At 40.2% G+C, this 27338-nt stretch overlaps 2 protein-coding genes across 2 annotated transcripts; one reads left to right on the top strand and one right to left on the bottom strand.

The window, feature by feature from the left end:
- Positions 1 to 1095: 1095 nt before the first annotated feature.
- On the bottom strand, positions 1096 to 5970 carry LOC117545607. Its single transcript, XM_034215454.1, has 3 exons — positions 5860 to 5970; positions 5491 to 5649; positions 1096 to 5219 (listed from the first exon to the last, which is right to left on the bottom strand). Exons 1-3 carry the CDS (start codon positions 5895 to 5897, stop codon positions 1268 to 1270), a joined length of 4149 nt encoding a protein of 1382 aa, XP_034071345.1. The 5' UTR covers positions 5898 to 5970; the 3' UTR covers positions 1096 to 1267.
- A 5475-nt stretch (positions 5971 to 11445) lies between these two features.
- On the top strand, positions 11446 to 25749 carry ripk2 (receptor-interacting serine-threonine kinase 2). Its single transcript, XM_034215489.1, has 11 exons — positions 11446 to 12024; positions 12584 to 12737; positions 14548 to 14703; positions 15179 to 15336; positions 18652 to 18701; positions 18788 to 18949; positions 20720 to 20805; positions 22454 to 22555; positions 23237 to 23333; positions 23419 to 23616; positions 24555 to 25749. Exons 1-11 carry the CDS (start codon positions 11702 to 11704, stop codon positions 24941 to 24943), a joined length of 1875 nt encoding a protein of 624 aa, XP_034071380.1. The 5' UTR covers positions 11446 to 11701; the 3' UTR covers positions 24944 to 25749.
- The last annotated feature ends 1589 nt before the right edge of the window (positions 25750 to 27338 follow it).

Below are 27338 nucleotides of genomic sequence, written 5' to 3'. Positions count from 1 at the left end.
TGAAACTACACAATCTTTAGTTCATAAAAAAGAACGAGTCATGCTTATCCACCAAAAAAATATCGTCGCTAAAATTCCTGCCAATTCTTCTAGGCACGTAATTATTGGCTGAACTAGTCCCTTCGAAGCGTAATAATATCTTGGTCCAAAGTCGTGCCACGGTTCGTCACGTGATCGTGCTACACCAATTGGGTAGCTGCATATTGTCAACAGAAGTGAAAGATGGCGGCCGCCGTGGTTACGCTAAACCAGACCAAATGGATTCTAAACAGTGCTGTATGCTTGTTTTATGTCATGTTTTGTCATATGTCTTAATACATCACTAAGTCCGAGGTATTTGCGTTATATACGCGGTATTTGTGAGAGGTTTTACTATCTGGGAACAGAGTTGACCATCGAATCAACATTGACTAGCAGCGTTTATCAGCCAACTCCAGCTACAAACAATTTCCCCACGGGGATTAATAAAGTATATCAAACTCATATTTATCAAACTATCATTCCTGGACTGCCATGTTCACATCGCTAGGTTCATTGGGATTATTCCATTAGACTGAGGACTTTTTGTCTGTCTGTTGTTACCCTGTACACGTTAAATGCACTCTTAAAATAAACATGACTTGATTTCTGCGTCCAAGAAGAAGGTTAACTTGTTACGTTAAGTAATTTAGATCAATAAAATGCAGTACTTCCAGGCTGAAGACTTTTCTTTTTGTTGCTGCTTTTAATTGAACTATTCATATCTTAGACTGCACTGTAACTTTTATCCATGTATTTTTTCTTTTAATGTTTCTTTTATTAGCTTTTCTTTTGAATGACTGATTTTAAATGCCATTTTCTTAATGTCTTTAATTTTTTGTAAAACACTTTGAATTGCCTTGTGTTGAAAAGTGCTATATAAATAAACTTGCCTTGCCTTACTTATACCAATGTCCATTGATTCATTTATTTACTCATTCATCCCTCCACAAATGAAAACAACACTGATGAACCATAAAAACGAGATTTATTATAAATATAAAAGGTATGACATAGAAAACAGTAGAAGGACATGTAATGTAGTATAATTGATTGGTGTCAGGCTGGGCGGAGCGGCTGATTGGTGCTGTGATTGCCTCAGCTGGTTAAAAGAGTCCTGCTGATTATACTCTGTTCTAGTACCAAAAACAAACGTATCTATGAGTGATGTGTGAGCGCGTCGGCCAGGCACTAAAACCAAAAGAACAGAAAAGAGCTTAAGAAAGATGGAAAGAAGGCTCTTTTATTCCTATTCCTCACTGTCAGTGTCAGGGCAGTCATCGTTCTCTTCCTCTGTTTCTTTTTTATTTGCACAATTTGAGCAACGACATAAGTCTGTGCAACAGAGTCCTGCAGAGAAGCATGAACATCTGCCTTTCTCACAGGCAGACTCTTTGCAGCTGCAGTGTATCACATGCAACACACTGTCAGGGGCAGGATTTCTTGTCATCCAGGTGACGTGTAAGTTCCCATCCTCTATTTCCCAACCATATCCAGCAGGTGATGGAGCATTCATTTCTCTTTTGAGACAGGACCTCATTATTGCTGCCTGGTAATTTGCCCTTTTGCAGTGCTGATGGAGGGCATCATGAGTAGGGGGAATGCTTAATTCTGGCAAGGCCGATGATGCCATACAGAAAGCCTTGTACCTAGCATCATTTACACGTTCGGCTGCTGGCTGATCATACAGGTGACATACATACCGGCAAAGAAGTGCAAATGTTGATTGCTCCAAGTCAAAGTTAGTACCTAAACTTCTGAAAGCCTTAAGGTAGTCATCTTTCTCACATGCAACAGCAAATGACTTTCTTTTGCCTTTGCCATAGAAAGCGCTTGTGGAGTCACACCCAGAGAACGTGTGAATTCCAATCAAGGCTGAACACACACTGGTTCCGAGAGCTGATGACACCATGGCAATGTCAATGATCCGTGTCCTGTTGCCAGTCCCTGTGAACACATATAAGCTGCATGGCAAATCTGCCTGCAGACTTACAGCAATGACTGCCACATCAGTGTCCGAGCTCTTGATGATGACAGCTTTGTGCTCCTGTGCAGCATGTTGGGCATGTAAAAACACCCGTGTGTCACATTCCTCATGATCACACTGCAGGTCTTCAACAACATCAACAGACTGTACACCCTCCATGACAGTTACACAGTGGCATTGATTTTGATGGGCAATGTACAAGCTGAGGTTTTTACCCACTGTTGTGAGGTCTGCATGTGTCCATGCCACATAAAGGAATTCGGCCAGTGCTTCCTTATTTTTTCCGTCAGAGAGAAACTTCTTCCACTGGGTTGGAGTTCTCTGATCTGGGCTGAAGATTGTTATTAGTTGTGACCCTGCATCAGCTCTACGGGACCGTTCTAGGCTTTTGATGCTGATGGGTGGATACCGGTCAGTGACAAAATCAATGCGTGTACACTTGTGATGCAAAGCAAGTTGGAGTATGCTCTGCAGTATGGTCTCTGCAAGCTCTCCAAATGTTGCTGGTCTGGATGGCATGGCCTGCATGACTGCCATGCCATCAAAAAGAATGGCACCACCTATTGGAACTTTGTCAACCAAGCACTCTCCACCTTTGCTCTGCAATAGATCCATGAGAGCTGATTTGTTTGTTTTGGCAAGTGAACCATCAGCACTTGCTAATGGATATGACACAGTTCCCAAGGAATATGACAGAATTTCCCTCATTTCAATTTTCCTGCTCTGGCCAAGGATGAGGAGCCTGGAAAATAACTTCTTGTCAGCACGCAAAATCACTTCCTTGCCTGCTGCAGATTTTTTGGGGGGCTTTTTCTGATCACTGAGAGTCTTGAGTTTTTGTGATATTATGGGGGCAAATATGTCAACTGTTTTGGATAACAGTCTCTGCTCCATAAACTCCTTTACAGCATTTTCACCCTTTTCTGAGGCAACAAGCAAATCCTTTGTGATTTCTCCTGTTGCTACTCTTCCAGAGCTAAGACACACAATGCCGTCTTGGTGTACATCAAAAGGGTTGAGCATGGAATCAATAGTGTCCAAGATTCTACTCACAGCCTTTGCATCAGCAGAGATGCGTGTCTTGTCCAGGTCTTTTCTTGTCCGTAGCTCAGGAGATATCCCTGCCATTGATTCACACTGTCTTGCTATCGCGGCTCTTTCATGCTGTGACAGTATCCAGCGATACACTGCAGACCGATTTTGTGTGATCCCTGTCCAGCCACCTTTGGTCTTGGCATCTCTGTTAAGCGTTTGCTCAATAGCCTGGTCGCAAGCAATGGAGGCAAATCCATGAACACTTTGTCGCTGGACAGTCCACTGGCCTTTCACATTCATGTCACTGTGGCAAGAGGGATGTGTGACAGGCAGATTCATCATTTCCAGCCAGTATGCAGGTAAATATCGAGCGTAATTTACTCTATCGTAGGCAAAAAACCATGGCATCATTAACCGGACGGTTGACAGGTGAAGCTGCCAGTTTGATTCTCGCGTTGCTCTCACAAACAGGAGGAGTAGCTGCATCATGTCAATGTATGAGCTCCAGAAAGCAAATGTTGCATTCTCTGTACTCCTCCTCTGCACAAAGTCTGCATATTTCGAGCACATATTATCAAACCTCTGATCTGCACTCAAAACATCCATCAATCTGTCTGGAAAGGCACATTCCATCTCAGTGATGACATCCATGCACGCAGCTCTCTCTTGGGGTGGCAAGGAGTCCATGAAGGTGATAAACCGGATGCGCTGCAGACTCTCATATAGAAGTTTATGAGCCCTCATGCTGCGATTGTAGTGATGGCCATTGAGTACCCCATTGATGGATCCTGGGGCAACAACTTCAGATTCAATGAGGATATCTTGCAGTCCTGCATCTCCGAACCTTTTGCCTAGAATACTCAGGTAGGACATGCATGTATGGAATTCACCTAGTCTAATCACTAGACGCTTTGTAAACTCAACATCCTTCCAGCGTATTTGCTGTGCTTTGGCATATATAGCCTGGTCAAACACTAAAACTATATGATCCAGTTCTAGCTGGTCAGCAATCTGGACACTTCGCTTCAGGATAGTGTTGACTGTTGACATCTCTGTTGGTGAGGCTTCAATGACTGGAAGATAATACAATGCGGACTTCTGCAGAGTGTTTTCATCCTGAAGCAGTGTATGGAACCCTGTCCAGCTTGGGATTGTACAACTATCCGTACATGTGGACTTCACAAAAGCATATGCCATTTCAGCTTGTACAGCAAAGTGGGTGTCCATTCTGCATGTCGCTGACTGCACTGGTTGACACAAGTTCTGTGGCCCTTGCCTTTTGGACTGATGGTAAGGTTGTATAGGCATTGGGGGGGGGGCTATGAATGAGGTAACTCCCTTTCTCAGTGGCTGTCTGATTGCTGTGGACATAGGCTCGCCGGGCACACTCTGGAGCATAATTCCATTTGTATGGTGAGTAGTTCCACGACCCGATAGTGTCTCCTCACCAAAATCAATGTTATCCCACACAAGTGTTGTGGGTGTCCGCTTTGAGAATCCCTTCGGTATTTTGTCTCTGCCTTCTACTAGTGTCAGTTGGGCAAGGCTAGTGTCTAGACTCAAAACTGTGTCCCATGATGCACAATGTCCCAGTCTGTTAAGCAGTGATACAATGCGTGATGATCCAGTTAAATGTCGAACAGTTAAACCTAAAGCCAAGGACTTGGGTGTCTGCTTGCGGCCCTTGGAAGCAAGGTACACAATGTCTTGACAAACAGACAACACTTTCAAATGTACGTCATCATCAATGTTGACATAATGATCCAGTGTTGGCTCCTCAGTGGAACCTATAATCCAGCTGAGCAGATTGTATAGTCCAATGGGGACAACAGTTTGAGATTCAGTGACATTTACATTTTCAGAAGTGGGAGGCCATGGGCATGACATGCCAGGAGTGTCACTAAGCAGTCTTTTCAAAAACAACGCTGCTGTATACAGTGTCCTTGTGTCCTCATGTGTTGTTTGGCACTTTGTTCTCCCTGTTTCATTGTCGCTGTCTGTCTGGCTCAATTCACTGGACTGTGTTGTTTCCGTACCGGATGGATCTGGTAGCATGTCCACGAGTGCATCCTTTGACAGAGTCTCAGCAAAAACCAGTTCGCAGACGTTGCGCTTGGTGGGCATGTGAAACGCTAGCTGAGGGAAATCTTGAGCCAGCCTCTTCTTCAACAGATCCTGTCTGTAACACAACAAAACAGTGACAATTACGAGTCACAGGAGTACCATCAAAAGCAGAGTGGTGGAGGTGATACAAGACATTACAGACTAGAACCTATCTGCCATACAGCACATTTAACACCAAAGAAGCCAAATAAAGGCCCACATCATCACAAACAACACTACACACTACACATCATGGGGGTTTCTCCAAACAGGCCTGTCATACACATTTTGTTTAAAGCTGGCCTTGCACATGATAAATAATAAGACTTGTATTACATTGCAGTTACCTGTAGTTTGAAGCATCAACACCTTCGTTTGCTTTCACCATGTCAATGAAGGCCTGCCTCAGCTGGCCCATTCTAAGCACCTCATTGTTGACAAGCAGCCTCTGGCGGATGATCCTCTCACAGAACAGCTTGTAACTGGCATCAAACATTGCCTCATCCCTACAACACATGAATGAGAAGTAAATAAATGGATAAATGAATAAGTGTTGTGATTGTGTGCACATATAACAGAAGGAAATTGGATGTTTACTTATAATGTTAAGTATGTGTATGTGTATATATATATATATAGCCATCGCCGACACACACCTGGACTTCAGTCTGGTGGTAGTGCAAATAGGTAAAGCAATCCAAGGAGAAATAACTTACTGTTCTGTCTCTGGTTTGTCAGGTCTCAGCAAAAACATGGTGTACTGACTGTAACAGCTTTTGTGGTACCGCACCTCCAGAGCCACACAGTCTTTGTCTTTTATATGTAAAAGAACACTTTGGTCATCTTTCTTCTCAGCAGCTTTCTGCAATTTGCCTAAACGGAAAAAAAGGACAACTCAATGAGTTTGTTGACGTATCTCTCACACATAATTGTACCTTTCAGTTATTCAACCACAGAGAATGTGTGTGTGTGTGTGGTGTGTGTGTAGTGTGTGTGTGGTGTGTGGGTGGGGGAGGGGGTTTGCTTACCTGCTTTTAATGTTTCAGCCTTACACAGTTGATCCCTTTGTCGCTTGCCTGCTTTGATGATCATTTTCTCCTTCATCTTGCATATAATGCACAGGGCAGGAAGGACGGGGCCAGAGCCTGCGATTGGCAGGCCTGACCTTGATCGTAGCTTCTCTGTTTGGCTTCGGTACGTGCTGCGAGACGTCGATGGGATGGGCTCGACCTCAAGGTCCTCCCTAACGTCTTGATCTCCCTCACGTGCGAGCCGTCTTTCCACCTTCGTCATGGCCTTTGTGTCGGTAAACCTTATGTAGCATGTGTGGTGGAAGCCAGCGTCCTCAGGAATATCTTCGAACTCGAAATCAAGACAGTGCTTGTGGTTTTCAGCCACCACGTTCCGAGAGTCTCCCTTCAAGCCGAGCGACCGTTGTAAGCTTGTCCTGTACGTATTCCATCTTGTATTGGTAAAACAATCAACCTTTTCGTGCTTCACAGACGTAATATGCATGTAACAATGTTTGTGTGTTGACAATTTTGACTTTTTGAGACTTTCTGGTGCGTTTTCCTCGTCTCCGCTACTCGATGAAACCATGGCGGCCGCCATCTTTCACTTCTGTTGACAATATGCAGCTACCCAATTGGTGTAGCACGATCACGTGATGAACCGTGGCACGACTTTGGACCAAGATATTATTACGCTTCGAAGGGAATAGTTCAGCCAATAATTACGTGCCTAGAAGAATTGGCAGGAATTTTAGCGACGAAATTTTTTTTGGTGGATAAGCATGAATCGTTCTTTTTTATGAACTAAAGATTGTGTAGTTTCACTTCTGTGGAGCGGGATTTCTTTTCTAAAGGACTTTTCGAGGTTCACCTTGCGGCCTAACACAGGAAGCCAGTGTAAAGACTTCAGAACTGGAGTGATGTGATCCACTTTCTTAGTGTTAGTGAGGACTCGAGCAGCAGCGTTCTGAATCAGCTGCAGCTTCCTAATAGATTTTTTAGTGAGACCTGTGAAGACACCATTGCAGTAGTCGAGTCTACTGAAGATAAAAGCATGGACAAGTTTTTCCAAATCCTGCTGTGACATTAGTCTTTTAATCCTAGATATATTCTTTAGGTGATAGTAGGCTGATTTAGTAACAGTTTTAATGTGACTGTTGAAACTCAGGTCAGAGTCCATGACTACACCTAGATTTCTGGCTTTATCTGTTGTTTTGAACATTGCACACTGAAGCTCAGCGCTAACTTTTATACGTTCTGCCTTGGCTCCAAAAACCATTACCTCAGTTTTATCTTTGTTTAATTGGAGAAAGTTCTGACACATCCAGTCATTGATTTGTTCAATGCACTTACTCAGTGTTTGAATTGGAGCATAGTCTCCTGGTAAAATTGTTACGTAAATTTGTGTGTCATCTGCATAGCTATGGTAACTTATTTTGTTGTTCTTCATTATCTGAGCCAGTGGTAGCATGTAGATGTTAAAGAGAAGAGGCCCCAAGATGGAGCCTTGAGGAACCCCACATGTCATATTTGTCAACTCAGATGTGTATTTACCTATAGAAACAAAGTTGTTTCTGTCCTTTAAGTAGGATTCAAACCAATTCAGAACTGTTTCCGAAAGTCCCTAGTATAATATAGTTAACGTTACACAATAATAAGGAAGAGAGCTATTTTTGTGATACATCGCTATTGATATGGATTTAGAGTGGATATTTGAGACTTCCAAACAGTAAACAAAAACATAACTTATGGGTGAGTGTTTTTAGCAGAGTCATATTATGTCTTTGTGATTCTGTTGATTATTACCTGTCTGTATTATGGTGCAGCTCAGCTGATGTTGGATTGATGGCAAAGGGAGAGGGACTTAAGTGAGAGTGAAAACACAAGGTACGTTTAAAATAGGTCAGCAATTTCCCATCCTCTAGGTTGCTAGATGTATCTAACCCTTTCTCCTGTCTCCCTCTTTCAGCACAAGAACCCCAGGGGGATTCAATGGAGCCTGAAGACCTGCAATGAGACCCTCACCCTGCACCTGAGTCTCAACTCCCAGAGCTTTGCAAGCCTCCCCCTGTTCCTTATTTTTATTAAACAGACGTTAAGCTTCCCAATGGTGTGGTCTTCGTTTTGTGAAAAATATGATTACCTCACATATGTTGTTGCTGTTGTTGTCTTTCGTGTCGGACTATTTAATGTTTTTTGAGCAGTGCATTGATAAAGAAAACCTTAAGGTTCATGCCTGTTTTGAAGAGCGCGGTTGAATGTTTGCATCAGCAAAGCCTTTCACTGTTGTATAGATTTTTTTTTTATATACTTGTTTTTTAAAAATATTTACTGTATTTGTTTTTTCGGTTCTGTTATCTTAATGATTGTTCTATTATATATTAAATGTTGTAAATAATAAATGCTTTTTCTATAATTCTATGAAATGCAGTGCAATGTATCATTTGAAATATATGGACTAGATATGAGTATGCACAGAACTGACTAAATTAATAATCAATTAAAACAAATATTAAATAATGAACTTAAATACACTAATATATAAAATATGACTTTTTATACCACATTGAACATGTGGTATAAAAAGGTATATTTAAATACATTCATGCATTTAATTAGTATGACGTTTTTATATTTAGTTTCTAAATTATATTTAGTCGAGTGCAGATTTGTATTTGTACTTCTTGTAGTTGTCCAGCAGATGATGCTGTTTGTCTCATTAGGATATCCATACACCCCGCCCATCGGACGTCCAGCCCCGCCCACAACTGACCACGCCCCATTTTGCGTGCTGCAGTCAGGGTCTATAGGTAAAGTTGGGCATTTTAACATGGGGGTCTATGGAAATTGCTCCCTTCTACAGACTGCTCCTACTGGCCACTAGATGAACTGCAGTTTGAGGCACTTCCTTATTGGCCTCCCTACTCTGCCCCAGAGTTTGCCGCTTGTTCCAAACCCATAAAACGGTGTGAGCGGTTGAGTGAGACTTCTCTTTAAAGGGTGCAATAAGAATGAACCCTAACTACATTTCAAAAGTTTGACATTTAAAAAGTATTTTTTAGTACATTTCACCCACTGTATATGTGTATATTTAAACAAGAAGAACGTCTGGTTTGGTAAAAGGGAAGACCTGAGTTGAACTGTAAATAGGCCTACGTCCGGAATAGTTTAGGGAAATGTTCATTCTTGTGAACAGCGTTATACAATTTAAGTACATTTACATTCCCTTGATGTTGGGGGAAATAAAATCCGTTTAGGGAACAAAGAGGCAGATGGCTGCCTAAAGCTAGAGAAAGTACAAACTGTGCTAATACTTCTTCTTCTGAAGAAAGAGGCTTGATGGATGTGATTAAAAAAAAAGGATTTGGATATATATAACTACAATAATATGATAGGAAGAAAAAAGTCCTCTATCACACAAGTTATGTAAGGTTTTTCAAGTGAGGAAGTCACATGATGTTAGTGTGACATCACATTCAGCGTCAATCAAAATATGTGTGTCTTTAACAGTGGTGGAAAGTAACATTTACTCAAGTACTGTTCTCATGTACTGTTAAAAGTACTTTGAATGCTTCTTACTTCTACTCCATACATTTTAAAGGGACATTATGTATGATACTTTTCACAATGAAAAAACATGTGATAAAAATGTTGACCTAATGTGATTCCAAACATTTAACCAATAAATAGCAGTTTGAGGTGAATAAAGTCAAATTATCCAATTCAAGACAAACTATTTTAAAAAAAAAGTTGTCATTATTATGATTCAGAACATGATAAAATGCCACTTCACCCCACAATATTAAAAATCTAATAATGTTATTTTTCTATAACACATTTCATGGAAGACAGTAGACCCCCCTTTTGATCCATGCTAGAGTTTGGTCCACTTGGATTGGAAATGGAAAGAGTGCACGGCCATCTTTGGTTGTCTTGGTGACGGTTCTAGACCATTTTTACTGGTGGGGCAGTGCTGGGGCCAGTTATTTAATGAGAGCAGCATATTACAGATTTGTTCAAGTTTTCAACACTTTGTTTTAATTTTATTTCTGATAAGTGTTGGTATTTATTTTAGATACAGAATTTGCTTCAGTAAGTAACAATTTTATAAAATTACACAATTGGCCAAAAAAAAGCTTTCCTGTTCCTTTGGCCCGGGTTACAGCACACTCTTTGCTTACACACTATCACAAATTGCATTATTGTAGATTTTTCTTTTAGATGGGGGCCACAGGGAGGTCCAAGCTCAGTGTTAGAGGGGTTCTGGCCCCTGTTGGCCCCTTTTATAACCGTCCATGCTTGGTGAGTTTGTACTACAACACACAGAAGTGTAAAAGTCTTCTTACATCAGTTTAGTGCAAATGATCCCCGTCTGTAATGGCTGTAAGAATGACGTACAGCAGGGTTTCTTTGTTCAAAGTGTCCTGCTGGCTTGATAATCAAAACCTCTTAAACCTCCTTACCGATCGCTTCAGTGAGTCATCATGTCATGTGCTCCAGTCCCCCAGGGGGTTTATCTGTCTGTGAAAACAAAAATGACAGACCTACAGAATGTGTTTTTTACCATTTAAGTTTATTATCCTACAGAATAAGTTTGACATTTTTATTAGGAGTTATAATTGACTATCTATCTATTTATCTATCCATATATCTATTTTATTTTACTCTATTTTATTCTACTATTGAAATAGACTTGCATAGCCTACATAAAGAACTTATGTCACTCGCTTTGTCAGTTCCTTTCTTTCTGAGGTGTGAATTTCAAAGGTTAAAAGGATATTAAATTGTGTTGGTAATATAATAGGTAACACTCAAATGTAGACTTATGCTAATTATAAAAAATATACTTTTTATCTTGTTTCAGCCTTAGCCACAAACCTCCCAGTGACCCCTAGTTGGTAGAGTTGGCCGTGCATTACTTGTTTACTTTTTATCGCTAATATGTCGTCACATCAAGATCAGCATTAGGCTGGAATTCCCCACGTTTGGGAAACTCCAGCAGCAAAAAACAGACATGAACATTTGGAGTGAAGCTCGGAGGATATTACTTTTGTTTGAAAGTGAAACCAAAGAGAGAATTTGAAGCAGAGTAGGCTATTTATTAAACAACCTATTCATAGGCTACTACATCATTATATTTGGACTTGCCCCTATCTATAATTCCTCCTTTAGAGGCTGATTGTTATCAGAGGGCTGTTTGGAAAATAATTCCCGCAATAAAAAAAACGAGTTCAAATGAATCTTTTGAGTTTGTACTTGAACGCATCTTCAAAAACCCGGAAGCGCGTCGTCATTAGCAACAACAAACCCACCTGGCGGCGCTCAGCAGCCCGCAGTTGTTGTTCCTCTGACTGTGACAGCTAGTTAGAGGCGGGCCGGCAGCATACCATGAATAAACAGGCGAGTGAGAGGTCCCGCAGTTACCTGTAGTCTTTGGCTGGGCTTTGCTTTTTTGTAAACGGGTGAACCATTTATCGGAGGCTCTTTTTTTCGACAGCCCTCCGCTACAATAGCTTAGCTTGCTAGCAGTCATTAGCGACATTATTTCATGCGTGTGAATGGAAGAGCTCTTTCTCATTGCGTTTACCATAAAGTGGCAGTTCAGCTTTCAGAGGCTGACCCAGTGGAGGATACATCCCCAGTGAGTTCCCGTAAAGGCTCACAAGCTGCTATGGAGCCGTACCCGGCTGTGGGCTGTGTGAACATCGGCAGTCTGACCAGCACCTTGCCGGTGATCCCCTGCCAGAAGCTGACGGACCTGTACTACCTGAGCAGGGGGGGCTTCGGCACAGTGTTCAAGGCGCAGCACTCAGACTGGAGGACCACCGTGGCCATCAAGTGCCTGAAACTCGACAATCCCGTTGAAGAAAGGTACCTGTGCTCATGTGACCAACAATTATAAGCTACAATGTTATAGAGCTTTATATTTAAAGAATTTTGTTTTTTGAAACTGAATGTCCACAGAGAATAAATAACGCCTGGGACAGTGTGGCTACATCTGATACAAATGCAAGCCTTGATTTAAACTTCCCAAATGTCCAGTGTTGATGCTGTGATTTTCACCTTAAACACTTTTCTGTGACTGCTTGTTGTTGTTTATGCAACACTTGAAGTGCTTGTCATTGCTTTTCTGTAGTCCAAATGAATGAATAAACTTGACCCATTTAAAGACAACAGTTGTACAAAGGTCACCATGAATCCTTGAACATGTGATTTGGCCCATCAAGATGTACTGTAAATCAACATCTTAAAGCATTCATATAAATGTAATCATCACTTCTACATCGCTGAGCCCTGATGAAAATCAGCTTTCACGTTTCAATCCTTTGTAACTCTGTATACACCCACAGCAAATGTCTTCAGTGTTATGGCATGATGATCTCTCTGTGTGAGAACAGAGACTGACGGTGTGTCCCTGGCTGTGTTTCAGACACAGGAACAGCCTGCTGAAGGAGGCCGAGGTGCTCCACAAAGCCAGGTTCAACTACATCATCCAGATCTTTGGCATCTGCAACGAGCCCGAGTTCTTCTGCATCATCACAGAGTTCATGAGCAATGGCTCCCTGGACCAGTTGCTCCACGAGGTAGATTTATGTCATCGAGTCGTTTCATAACAATTAGAGAAGTTCATTTAGAAACTGATCTAATCCTAACATCATAATCAATTCATTTGAAGAGGCCCTGTTATGCCTTTCCCGTAGTGTCTTACTGTATACAGGTGTCTGTGCATGTAAATGCTCTGCAATAGGTCCAATCCCAAAGTTTATGAATCATGATCCTATTTAAAGAGATTGCTACTTTCCTAGGCTATAAGGCTACACAGTCAGACACATGCTACATTTTTGTTTAGGCACTTTAGTGAAAGAGGCTTCTTGAAAAGAGCTCTCTTATTATAAAGTGACAGAGATAAGATAAGGGAGCATGAATCGTTAAAGTTGAATGATTCATATGTATTGTCTATAATGGCCTTCATGCCTGTGGGACAGCCGTTTCTCCAGCAGCACAAAGTGAAACTGGGAAGTTGTCACAGTCTTCAAAACCAGCAGGGGAAGAGAGACAAACAATAAGACTCATATGTCTGTTCCCACATTTGTCTGACATCACATGCTCCAAAACCAGGCAGGGAAATCCCCACTCCAGTGTGTGCTCATTGCACTGACATATCACTTTATTATACTATTAATATCATTATTATAACCAGTTATAATGACCCTTTAGCTCTTTAGCAGTGGTGAGGTAGCAAGTATTAACAACCTCTGAAATGTCCCAACTGACCAATTAGAAGCGAGTATTAAACTAAGTCGTGTAATCATTTTAATTAACGTATACTGTGGGGTAAGGATTCACAACTCATCTAAATTTGATCGAAATCGCGTTATAGACTGGTGCAACATTTAAATCACAGTAAGGGTATTTTTTGATAACATTTAGAAATTGTGCAAATTGATTATTGTGGGGCTGCGGGGATATTCAAGCCTTCAAAAGGATTCTACAGATTTAATAATAATACATAGGTACATATCTGTATTTCACTATGGTTTCCAATACAAATATGAATATTGTTTCAAAATTGGTAATTCCTTTTAAATATCGCGAAGCAAAATAAATAGCAAATATAATCGTTTTTTCCAAATCGTGGTGCCCTGCGGTAGGTGCTCCTGTACCTTCTATACATTTGTATCTCTCTCAAACACACACACACACACACACACACACACACACACACACACACACACACACACACACACACACACACACACACACACACACACACACACACACACACACACACACTTATCCTTTTTTTAAAAACCTGTAGAGAAGCAAATGTACACGGCAACTTTACAATACAATAGTAACTGATCAGGGTTCTTACGGTCATTAAAAACCTGGAAAAGTCATGGAAATTCAAAATGCAAATTCCAGGCCCTGGAAAAGTTATGGAAAACAATATTTTTCCCAAAGTTTTGGAAAAGTCATGGAAATTTAACTAAAGTTGCATCAAATATAATTTATATTTTATCTAATCGCCGAAATAGTAATACTATAATGATAATAAATACTGTATCGTATAGTAATGAAACGTAAAATGGCATTTAACTGACGAGGTGTTTTGCTGGTGAGAGATTTTAGTTGCTAGTAAGCCTACCATTTGATTTGTTTTAGATAGGCACGACATGTTTCATATGCAGACCTTATTTTCCTGTTCCATGTTAAAATAAACCATTTTCAGTGGTACCGCTGAGAAAGAGTCATTTGTTTTGGTCATGGAAAATTAGGTAAAGGTCATGGAGAAGTCATGGAAAAGTCATTGAAAACCATTGGTGAAAAAGTGTATGAACCCTCTGATACTTATATTAACATTGTCTCCCGGTGTGTTGCCCCCGGCTACAGAAGGACACGTACCCCGTGCTGGCCTGGCCCTTGCGGCTGAGGATCCTGTATGAGATTGCGCTGGGGGTTAACTTCCTGCACAACATGAACCCACCACTCCTACATCACGACCTAAAGACGCAGAACATACTGATGGATGGGGAGTTTCATGTTAAGGTATGTGCGGGGTCAAGCATATGGAACGGTATGAACTGAACGCATAGGTGTCACCGAGGGTGGTTGTCTTACTGGCATTATCACCATGTGTACAATAAGGCGGATCGTTCCAGTAATTTACAAGATCCGCTGCTTGACAAACACAGAGAAGTCACGCATACACTCACACATACTTTATCAAACAATGTTGAAGAATTATCAGCAAATTATTGGATAGTTAAAAAGAGGTTATTTGAAGCCCTACTTTTAATTTTTATTATAATTAAAGTCTACTTAACTTGTAGAAAATGCTGCTTCAGAAGCATGTAGTGTTTAGAAACAAGAGTTCGGCATCTCATTATATCAAGGAGAACAATTCTCCCACAACAAAGCCTTTCCGTTGTTTGTGGTTAGTAAAGTATCGAAGAAAATCAAAGTAAAAAAACACATATAGTATTATCTAATAATGCTGATGTTCTGCTGTTGTTCCGTCCAGATTGCAGACTTTGGTCTTTCAAAGTGGCGCCAGCTGTCCGTCAGCAGAGGCTCGGGGTCTAAGCCCACAGAGATGGTTGGCACGGTGATCTACATGCCCCCCGAGAAGTACGAGCCCTCCAAGAGCCGCCGGGCCGACGTCAAGCACGACGTGTACAGGTGAGACCCGAGACTCAGTGACTAGTCATTAGAAATGAGGGGGGGATACTTTAAAAAGTGTATTCTCTTACAATATCTAGTTACCTGTAAAGAAATGTCACTTCACCCGAGTAACAAAATAAAGCAGTAATGTAACGATTACTTTCTGTTACTTTTGGATTACCTCAAAATGTCAATAAGATGTTTTCTTAACATTAAGTGTGTTGTGCGAGACAACAGAACAATGTGACCTTAGAAAATAAATAACCAAGATATTTAGGATCAGAAATTAATGTATTGATAGGAAAAGCTGCCTTTCATGAAGCCTATTCAGGAAATAGCTATCCAGTGACAACGATACACATGAGCACACACTACAGTTTAAAGAAGCAGAAATAAGATCTGAGCTGACAGGAAATGCTCCGTTTTAGTTTCGAACACACTACACACTATTTTATGAACAGGTTCACCTGCTATATTAAAAGGAGAACAAATGAACCAAAGGAAAACCATAAAGCAGATCCAGGCAGTAGGCGTATAGATTCACAGATAGTACAGAGCATCAAGCAGAAACAAAATCAGCTCCTATTACAAGAGTATGCTCTTTTTTGTTTTTTAGTAACATTATAATCCTGCTAGTGATCCCCAATATTTAGAAATGTAACAATTACCTCTTTTTTTTTGTATCCTGATTACATAAACCAATACATTTGATCCCAAGCCTGTCTATAACATGAGTTTAATCTTGATTTGTTATATGTGTATGATCTTTAAATGGTCAGTGGTATAATTATTCTGCTCTTGATGACTTCATCGGATAGTAAATACATGTTCAGCACGAAAGGAAGTTTTGTTACTGGCAAGGTGTGACGATGAGCTGGCATGGTGTTGGATTGTTAGCATACCAAAACAGAACAGTGCTGCGGAGTGCGGATTGCGCCAGAGATTCCTTCTGTCAATCATGACGGGACAATGGTTTGCTTTCAGGAATCTGTCAAAGAGGGAGTGGTAACTGTTACAATAATAAGAAATACACTTCCCTCCTGTTGCAGTCTCTTAAAGATCCCCTACCCTAAAATATGTGTTTTCTGGTGTCTGCTGTATATGGCAGCTCATAATGTCTGTTGAGTGGATGAGTTGAGATGTTTCCACATTCCTCTACTCAAAGGAAGTGGTCAGAGCTCTCCCTAAAGTCTGAGATTCAAATGTGCCGCGGGAAGGCTAAATTAAGTATTAGGACTTTCAGAATAACAACTTTTGTTGGACGATATATTCATCATCATTATTTATTAATTCACAATTTAAATAAAAATAAGTATTATAAAAAGGTGGGGTAGGTAATTTTGGAGAAACCAGCCCGAGTGCGCTAGAATTTGAAAGTACGCAGCCGGAAAAAATCTGCCACTTCCTTACAGAGCCCCTCCTCCAACACACACGATCACGCACATGACCAATGAGGGCACGAGATAAGTTTGTGCACAGATGCAAGGCTGACAGGCAGGTAGGCCATCCAGTTATTTTAGCCGGGCCGGCTCAATCTCAATCTTTATTTATTTATATAGCACATTTAAAACAACCTTCAGTTGACCAAAGTGCTGTACAGGCAGTAACTACAATAATTAAAAACATAATAAAAAGCACAATAACTAGAAACATATACAAAAATAAAATACACATACAAATATAAAAATGTAATGTTCAACTAGTATTAAAAGCCAGTGCAAAGAGGTGAGTTTTTAGCTGAGATTTAAAAAGTTCAATAGACAATAGGCTCAGATGATTGGTCGTGCTTTTTACAGTACTACGGCTTCCACAGATGACATTTTATTATGTATTTATTTTCAAAGCATTTAATATATTAATTGCTATCGGGATGTTAAGAGCATTCCATGGAATATAACAAAAAGTATTTCTGAAATAAATTACATATCCCACCTTCAATGTAACTATGTGAAATGGGATGCAACGATAAGCTATCAGAAGCTTGAGAACATGGGCCCAGACACTAAACAGAAAGTATTTACATTATGTAATATTAATACGTCTAGAATGACAGAGAATTCATGTATCATACAGAAACATCACATCCCCAAAAATACATAACACTAACCAAAAACCCTAATAAACTAAACTACTTATGGCCTAACATATTTATTTAATTTGTCTAAACATTGGTTAAATTAGGAAAGATATATTACATTACATTACATGTTACTTGTTAGACGCTTTTATCCAAAGCTACTTACATACTCAACACTGTGGGCAATCCCCACAGGAGCAATTTGGGGTGAAGTGTCTCAGGGACACAACGACATGCTGACTGCAGTGGGGTTTGAACCTGTGCTCCCCTGATCCCAACACCAACGCACAATCCACTGCACCACACGCCTACATATGAAATACAGACACAGTATATGGCAGTGTTTCCCCTACCATTGTCTTGGAGCCCCGCCAACGGAGCCCCGCCAACGGAGCCCCGCCAACGGAGCCCCGCGCACCCCCTGAAATTGAAGGTGTTTTAAAAAAAAAAAAAATCCCAAACACAGACAAAAACACCTAAAACCTCAAGTAAAGTTTACTCAGACTAAAGCGCTAGTTAGCATTAGCATGTTCAAGTTTGACTCCAAACCTGTTGAGTGTGCAGTTTTTATTTGAAATGATCTGTAAAGAAAAATCCTGTCAACTGCTAACGTTGTATCAGCCACTGTCAGTGACAAGCTAACATCAACTAAATAAACAATGCTAGCTATAGTTACAATCCTATGGAAGAGCATTAGCCACATGTGAAGATTTATTTGAGATCTGACCAAAAGTGATTTATAATTTTCTTTTTCGTTCTGCTCTTGCACTTCAGACAAAAAAACTCACTTCAGATCCAAAACAAAATTCACATTTGGCCCTAATCCTCTTCCGTACCATCCTGTTACATCTGTTAGCCGATTTCGGTTCCCAACAGACTCATGTAATTCAAACATGTTTGGCTGAATCTTCTCTGACTTTGGATATAGATATTCATATATCTGAATATTCATCTATCCAGAATGTTCCAATGAGGGAGGTAAAGTAGATATGCTATCAAGCTTTTCTGATGATTTTTTGTGAGCGTAGCATGTGAGGATATTTTTACATTCTTTTCAACATGTATGGAGGGGAACTTGAAGTTGCACAATAGCTTTGGATTTCTGCAACAGGTCAACCAGTCATCTTCCTTCCTCAAAGCCACCTCTATGGTTAGCTCAATGTAAAGTCCCTCAGCTCTGAGGGGGAAATCCAGTCCTAAAGAATTACATAACTCTAACTTTCCCTCACTTTTTCTCTGTCATGTTTACATTCAAGCTATGCCATCATCATGTGGGAAGTGCTGTCCAGGCAGATTCCATTCGAAGGTAACCCTTGTTTTTAACTTGTATCCTAGTTTGAGTGACCTTTTATGGAGCTAGCAGGCTAATCAAACATCTGTGTTTGTGTTTAGAGGTGACCAACGTCATGCAGATCATGTTTAGTGTGCTGCGTGGGATGCGTCCTGACACGGGGGAGGAGAGCCTGCCCCCCGACATCCCCAACAGAGAGACCCTCATCACTCTGATGACCTGCGGCTGGACCACCAACCCCGACGAAAGACCTTCCTTCCTCAGTAAGCTCCCACAAATAACTCAATTGCCAGAAAAAGACAAATTACGCCGTCTCAAAGGATTGCACTCTGTCGAACCAGGTTAACCTTTTTCACAGTTTGGGATGACTTTTCTTTTTTTATGCTGAGTAACAGACAAATCCTCCTAGTTAGTGCTAACTTTGACTCTGACTAAGCAGTGTCAGCCTCCGGTCACATTACTGAAATGTCCTCTGACTGTCTTTTTTAAACAGTGAAATCTGTCCTAATCCACAGTTCATGTAAACAAATGGGGTCAATTATTGGAAAGGACACTTACCTGCCACCTATTTTAGGTTTTTGTAGTGAAATGGTATTTGTAGAGGAAACTTCTGTGTAGCTATGCAGTGGGAGTCACCGACTCGGTAGGAGCAGTAGCTTTGATGTCAAACACTGGTGGTTTATTTGGAGTTAACGGCCGGAGGATTCACATCACAAGTCCAAGAGTCAGAGGTTCTGACTTCACGGTAGAGTTGCCACGTCAATTCTGGAGAGCCTCTCTCTTGCCAGCCCATCTAACTGGTTTCGCAGAGAGTAAACAACATATTTGAGAAGATAGCCTAAACAGTGTGGGAACACTGAGCTACTTGCGTCGGACACTTATGACCTCGAAGATTTCACCTTGGAGTCCACAAATACAGAGAAGGAAGTGTCCCAGTGTACCCACAACACAGACCATCTGTGACCCAGTATTGACCGGTCACAGAATGGGAACAATAACATTATTGGCTAAGCCGCCTGTGTCCTTAAAGGAGGTAAACAGACATCAAGGTTTGTCCTGTATGTCACATCTGGGCGTCTATGACAATTATTTCCATAACAGTATCGATAACTTCACAAATGACTTCCTAGTTTGAAATAAACTGAAGTAATCAGAGACACTTTTTGATCACTGAACAAAGAGCAGATATACGAACTAAGTGACTAACTACAGACTGGTTTAAACAATGTGCGGCGTTCACTGCATTGAAATGAACTAGAATAGCACACATTATGTGCATTCATGTAATGCATAGTGTGGTGGTTAGAGTAAATGAAAGTTATGTATCTGTCAATACATTCTTGTGGTAAATCTACACACTGGAAAAAATGCTATTCCAAAGATGAGTAAAAAATTATGAAAACAAGCTGTTATTGCATGTAATAAGTAAAAGAATCTGCCAATAGAACAAATTCAAACTTGCTTGGTACAATTTCTTAAATAAGATGGGATATTTAGATACTGTAAATCAGATCTTGTAATTAGCTGGGAGAAGTTATTTTGAACTATATTTGACCAGAATCAGGAAATGTTGTTACAAAATAAGACAGAAATGCTCAGAAGTGTCCTGTTTTCTGATGTTAATTGGTGATTCTCCAATAAAAATGTTAAAAAAAAACGTGATCTGAGATACAACTCAAAATAAGATGATTTCAATAGTCTTTGACTTAACAGGATACTTAAGATGCATCGTCTAAAAACAAGACCCTATATCTCACTGCATTGATAGTTCCTAAGTCATTAGGTCTTACATGTATATCAAGTGTAAAGACTTATTTTGACTAGATACTAGACACATATACTTGTAGTTTTTGTAGTGCAGACTCCCTGAAACCGTTGTTTCTAAATGTTTCGTTAACCATACAGCTTTCTTTCATCTGTTCTTGAAAGTACCCTAAATACCAAGCATGCAGTAACATTTCCATTGGCACGTTTCTGGATCTGATCTCAGCCCAGAGAGCGGTGTGATTAACAGTTCCGATGCGTGGTTTCAGAGTGTTTGATCGAGCTGGAGCCCATGGTGAGGACGTTTGACGAAATCGACTTCCTGGAGGCCGTGTTGGAGATCAAGAGGTCAAAGGTTAGTCAGGGATCTCCTCACAGCTTCTTTTGGTTTCTGGCTGTCTATCTCTTTTGTGAACACGATACTCAGGAACACCTTAAGGGCATCTTCTTTCAATTTGGCACTCAAAGACTCCACTGTGGATGAATACGGTAGTTATGACAATATCACTCAAATATCTAACAGTATAAAATACATCTATTGACAGAGTATATTCCAACAGCATACTCCAAAGATTTTAATTTTGATTACAGGAAAGCCTCGGTGCTTAGCAAAATACTAATTGTTTTCACTATAATTTATTTATTTATTAATTTATAACATAAATAATTGGCAAGGGTTTGTCAAAAGATACCATAACCTAAAGTGGGCATTTTCTGTATCCTAGAATTGTAATCTTCATTGTAAATAAAAACTCTTTTAAATATTAAAAGTTTTAATTTTGCAAATAATCAATTCAGTTTTTTTACTTTTTAAAAAAAAAACTTTTTCTTTATCGAGTTAATTCATAAACAGATGCACAAATCACATAGAAATACACATTTAAATAAAACATGTAAACGCTGATATATTGAAATGAAAGCTGATGACCAGGCATGTTCTCTTCATGTCTTCCAGTTGCTACACATTTTGCACTCACACTGCAGTTGTTCCCCTTTTACAGCCAACTGTTCCACAGGATGTAACTGTTCAAGTGTTACTGTCCCACTGAGAGGAGCACAACTGTAGCTTCATTACCTCCTCCAAAGACCTGTGTTTCTTCCTCATCCGTTATTAACCCTTAGTGTGACTTTAGAGCGGGATGAGGGATATTCTGCTGTCTCAGAATATGAAGTTAGTTATGAGAAGCTAATGAAGCTAGTTCTGAATGTGATGACGCCACACAAAGAAGGGGATGTAGATCTTGAGCTGTGTGTAATTTTGGAGAGTTTTGCTGTGACTAAGAGAGGATAACACATTCATCATTTCCCCTCAGCATGTCCTTCCTCTTTCAGGTCCTGGTGTTTGTGTTTGTGCACATATGAGTAAGGCTATTATAAAGTTAAATTAAGAACCAGTATGGTAAACAAGTGACATGATGCAGTGTGTATAAAATGAGTTTTTTTATATTTGAAGCAGTTATATCAAATTATGATAATATTGTAAAAACACAGAGACAAAAGGAAACTTTTATTCATGCTGAACTTTAACACATTTTTCTCCTTTTCTCTTTCAGTAACTTTACATTTTCAGAAAGTTAAAGAATTTTCAAATGCCACAAAAATAAAAATGCTGAAGAAAGAAAATCGGAAACTTGCCAAAAATTCTAACTTGCCAATTTAAGAATAAACATGACTTTGAATTGAAATCAATAACACATTCTAATTGTGTTTTTAAATTGTATTTCTATTATATATTAATATTATTAATTATCTATTATTTTAATTATATAAAAAAAAAATGCTATAATCAATTGTTACTCTCTTTTACTTTTAAATGATAAGAACTGGGATAAACAGCCAGTAGTATTTGGTGTGCAGCTTTCATATTCAGTACGAGGAACAGGGAAGGCAGATACATGAAACACTTCTGCATCACACATTTATGAGAGGTTGGATTAAGTGTTCCCGTTTGGGTCAGGTATATTTGATTGAACACGTTGTTAACATCCTCTTCCTCTCCCCAGCTGCGGTGGGGGTCCGCCTGCTGCTCAGCACAGCCGGTGAGTGAGAAGAGGAGTGAGGAGGGGTCCCTCAACATGCTGAAGGACAGGAGCAGCCCCTGGCCGGTCAGTAGCTCACATATCTGAGGGTATACAGTGGTGCAGGAATGAGTCCTCAAACCCAGAAGGCAGTTAGCATTTGACCGATTCCAGTTCCCTTGTCTCGTCATTTTCTTTTAGCGTGTTTGCGGTTAGAAGCATGAAATAAGATCTATGGTTAGCACGAGCTGGAGAGATTTAAATGTTTTGTTCTATGACATAAAATACTTCAGTAAATACCCCACTCGTTAATATCTGTAGCCTCCATGTGTCATATAAACGGCAGTTGCTAACAAGTGGCCAAATGAGAAGACTAAACAACATCACGCCAACGCCATTCTGTCTTTAGCTTAGTGGTGAACGTGTTGTAGTTTGTTTGTAGCCTAGCGTACTTGAATGTATTTTACTTCTGTCGATTGCATTTAAAAATCTAATAGTAGTGTTAATAAGTGGAGATTATCCAGCTGAATAAAACGTACCATAAACATGTCTTGACTAAGAGCTTATTTTCTGCCATATTCCAATGAGGAAATCGTATTGCTTTTTGTCGAGGGCGCCCTTGCACTGTTAACTTCCGGGTCAACCTATGAAAATACATCATCACTGCACCACTCTACATCCAGATGAAGTCTAATGTTGGTCAGTGAAAGTTGTCTGTCTGTGGTATCTGATGCCTATGTTGAAGTTTCAATGAATGTTGTGCCACAGGAGAGCTCCACCTCCACCTCCTGCTCTGGCTCCTCCCAGGACACGGACATATCGGTCCCTGGGGCTCTCAGCAGCAGCAATATGGCATTTTCTAAAGGTGAGGACACTCACTTTGTATCTATTGTAATCAATGATCTGCATGCGATATTAGATTTGTCACACCTCTTCTTCCACTCTTTCAGATGGGGAGGGGCTCCCGTCGACTTTTATAGCAAATACTCTGGAGGCCCCTGCGTCTCTCAGGGACCAAGACAACAATCTGAACAGCTACCAGAGTGCAAAGCCCATGAACGACTTGAACATACCCGTCAAACTAGACCCGCCTGCCACTTGCTGTGAGACCCAGCTGGAAAACCTCACCATCAAGCCTCAGCCTCAGGGTAAGAGCGTTTACCAGAGTTTGGTTAAGATTCCTCTATTGTTCATTATTTTAAACCTGCAGCCGGACTTTCCTCGGGCTCTTCCTCTCCAAAACCAACAGAGCAGGTTTTTCAAACTAGTAAAAACACTGAATAAGCAGTTTTATAAGGTGTTTCTTCAATGCAATATCGCTGGAAACTGACATCTCGGAGGGGACTATGAGCTAAAGGCTAAGATTGGCTCAGCTTGTTTTTATGCTAAGTTAAGGTCCAGATTTCTGATGACTAAAATACTTAATCTATTGAAAATATATTGTCAAAAACAAGCACATTTAAAAAAGTGAATTGTAAAAATGTGGCTTTTATGACAGCTTCTGGCAGACCCCATAAACAGACAGTTACTTTGATTGGAATAATACATTTCTCTAGGTTTCGGAAACATTTTGGAACGTGCGCTCAACTAAATATATAACATAGGTCTAGTACATTTTAGGACATTAGGGGGCCCTATTCTGCTCATTTTCGCAATTAATATGTCTATGTAGTGTCTCTACAGGGATATGTCTCCATGCTCTAATGTTCAAAAAGCTCTTTATCTTTCTCATACTTTCTGTGCTGCAGCACCTCTTTTCACCCTCTGTCTGAAACCAGAGCCCAGTCTACTCTGATTGGTTAGCTGGCCGGCTGGTTTTTTATTTTAGATATTAAATAAGCACAGTGGATAATATATTTTACTTATTAATTTTTCTTATTATGTTGTATTATTAATAAAGTGTGCCTCCTTGTTTATATAATATGTAAGTCTACTCTTTTTACTTCATCTGAACTCTATTCTTGCTGTTGTAATATCCTACATTTCCCACCTGCGGGACAGATAAAGGAATTCTGATTCTGATATAGTTCTTAAAAGTCCAATTAAACAAAAATATTTTAATTAATTAATTTGAATTTCTCCCCAGTTGCAGCCGATTACTCCCCCCCGCTGCGTCACTCCCCCCCCCTACAAGGCCCAATCGCCCGGTGGATCGAGGCCCGGCGCGAGGAGATCGTCCTCCAGATGACGGTGGCGTGTCTGAACCAGAGCTGCGACGCGCTGCAGGCCCAAACGCTGCTGATGCAGGAGGACTACGAGCTGATCATGACCCAGAGCACGCGCACTGCCAAGGTCCGCCAGCTGCTGGACGACTGCCGCCGGCAGGGGGAGGACTTCTGCCGCATCGTGGTCCGCAAGCTGAGAGACAACAAGCAGAACGGCCTGAAGCCCTACCCCCCGGAGATGGGCTCCCCCACCTTCGCCCCCTCTGCACCCCCCCTCTGCACCTCTTACAAAATCACCAGGAACATGTAGCAGCCACACCATGTGCAAACTTTACACTACACTCCCTGGAGTTGGCAAGATGGCCGCTGCAGTTACTGTGCCCTCAAAGACGCTGTGGGTGAACACTGCTTAAAAGAATATTCCCTCACATGAGACAAAAGGTTATCTTCCAGAAGAAAAAAAACGTTTGTCGGAATCTGTGTTTTTATTTAACAATCTTATGGATTTAATTTATAGTTCCTTCATTCTGAGTGGATGTATCGCAGGGTTTTTGTGTTATGTTTTTGTCTCCAAAAATAGCATTATGTGAAAGTGTGATAATAACACAATATAGCCCAGTATTTTTGTTTGTGTGTGAGAGTGTGTGTACACTCAGTCGACTAGAGGACTGTTTAACATGCTGGAAGACCGACTGCAAAAATAAGGTATTCCTAGAAAAAGCAATCTTAAAGTATCATGGGTGAACAATCAGGATGCTTATCACCTGAATGAAGAGAATCACATGACACTTACATCAAATCTGTAAAAAAAAAAAGCCTTCAATGCCAATAATAGCTAAGTACGTGTTCTTGGACGTTAATGGTAATACAACACTCAAAATGAGAGGGCTGCATGTGTGTCTAGATAAAAAGTGGACCAGAGTGATCTGATTTCTTTCAGATCACAGTAGGCCACTACTATTTCTCAGTAGTGGCCTCACCTCTGAGTATTTGTAATGTCGGACTCATTTAGATTCTTCCGGAGGTACAGCTCATCTGCTAAAGAGCTAACAGATGAACAGAGAAGATGGAACATGTTTAGTTCAACAGCTTATTAAAGTGCAGTATACACAGTTAGAGCTTAACATCACTCTTTACGCTAACAACTTTTTTTGTTCTACTGTAGTTGTGCTTCCTAATCGATACGTTCATATTAAGCGTCATAGCTCTGTTCACACATCACATGAACACAGTAGCACCAGTTTGTCTGTACGAGGCATACTGAGTGATATGGTTTTGAATTTGCTTAATTCACAGCACACTGAAAAAACTTAAACATTGACTTTAATGAAATGTATAATGCAAACAGATTTCACATAACTATCAGGTTAGTTGAAAGTAATAATATTAAGTTTAAATAAAATATATTCGGTTCAACTTAATATTATTGCTTTCATCTAACCCAGTGTTTCTCAAACTTTTTCATACCAAGGACCACTTAACCAATAAAAAAAACCTCGCGGACCACCTAACTTGGAACACAAAATCTAGAACAGATTACAAATTGCCTGAAAATGGTACAAACAAGTGGCCACATGTGTGATCAAGGTGTTGCGCTGGGCTATATCATGCAATTGAAAGTGAAACTTAAGCTCGCTCCATTGCGGAGATATTCCAGCGAGAGTGCGGAAAATTTAAATTAATTTATTTCCAATATGTAATTTTACCAATATACTCACGGACCACTAGGGAGCGCTCACGGTCCACCGGCCACACTTTGAGAAGCACTGACACTAATACAGTTATATGAGATGTGCATGTACTGTATTTAAGAAGCACATTATTTCTGTTTCCATGATACAGTTGTTAAGTTCAGCCTTCCTTAAAGCTACGTTTGTATATATTCATCATTATCAATTTTGACATTTGACCATTATTTCTGAATGATTAGCTTGGTCCACACAAATTTAGAATTCAAGTTCGAATTGGGTTCTTTTCAGCCAAAGATGGCAGTTTTTAATTTTGTACAAAAACACAGAAGATATTCAGTTTACTGTCAAAGATGACTATCACTATTAACCAGTGAGTTATTGGTATTTTTGCTTAAACAAAAACTAGGGATTAACAGATTCTCAGAGTACTTTTATTTCTGTTAATTGCTTTATGGACTTTTTTTCAGCTGTGTGCATCTCTGAGCTTTACTGTCTGCATCACTGCCTTCACTTTCCTCTAAATTTGGATTTCTTGGGGTCTTCTCGGTAGTGTCTTCACCGTCTGACTCGTGGATTCTTCCAGAGTTACAGATTATCTTTATAAGAGCTGCTTGCCGTGAACAGAGAAGATCCAACCTGCTTAGTTTAGCAGTTTATTAAAATGCAGATTATGCAGTCTCTGATAACTCTTCACTCTGTTACTACTGTAGTTGTGCTTCCTAATCCACTCAAAAAAGCTGTTTGTAAAACTTCTCTGTACACATATTCACACAAAGACAGTAGCAGTCTGTATGAGTACCGTTTTAAATTGCCTAATTCACAGCATATACCATGTTCTATGGGCCAACAGTTAGTGTATGTAAGAAGCAAATGAATTCCATTTGACCGTGACACACTGCTTTTTATCTTTTTTCATTAATCTGACGATTATTTTCCAGATGAATACATAAAACTGTAAAAATGCAGTTTCACTTTTTCCCAGAAACCAAGGTGGCATTTCTTTACATTCAGTTG

The sequence above is a fragment of the Gymnodraco acuticeps genome, unplaced genomic scaffold (genome assembly GCF_902827175.1).
Source record: "Gymnodraco acuticeps unplaced genomic scaffold, fGymAcu1.1, whole genome shotgun sequence".
NCBI lineage: Eukaryota > Metazoa > Chordata > Actinopteri > Perciformes > Bathydraconidae > Gymnodraco > Gymnodraco acuticeps.
This window is presented reverse-complemented; position numbering and strand designations above follow the sequence as displayed.

Coding starts and splice junctions, on each gene's coding strand:
- ripk2 (XM_034215489.1), top strand. CDS start 11,702: ATGCGTGTGAATGGAAGAGCTCTTTCTCATTGCGTTTACCATAAAGTG. Junction 18,950..20,719: donor CGAAAGACCTTCCTTCCTCA/GTAAGCTCCCAC, acceptor GCGTGGTTTCAG/AGTGTTTGATCGAGCTGGAG. Junction 23,334..23,418: donor CAATATGGCATTTTCTAAAG/GTGAGGACACTC, acceptor CCACTCTTTCAG/ATGGGGAGGGGCTCCCGTCG.
- LOC117545607 (XM_034215454.1), bottom strand. CDS start 5,897: ATGTTTTTGCTGAGACCTGACAAACCAGAGACAGAACA. Junction 5,650..5,859: donor GACAAACCAGAGACAGAACA/GTAAGTTATTTC, acceptor CATGTGTTGTAG/GGATGAGGCAATGTTTGATG. Junction 5,220..5,490: donor GTTGATGCTTCAAACTACAG/GTAACTGCAATG, acceptor GTTGTGTTACAG/ACAGGATCTGTTGAAGAAGA.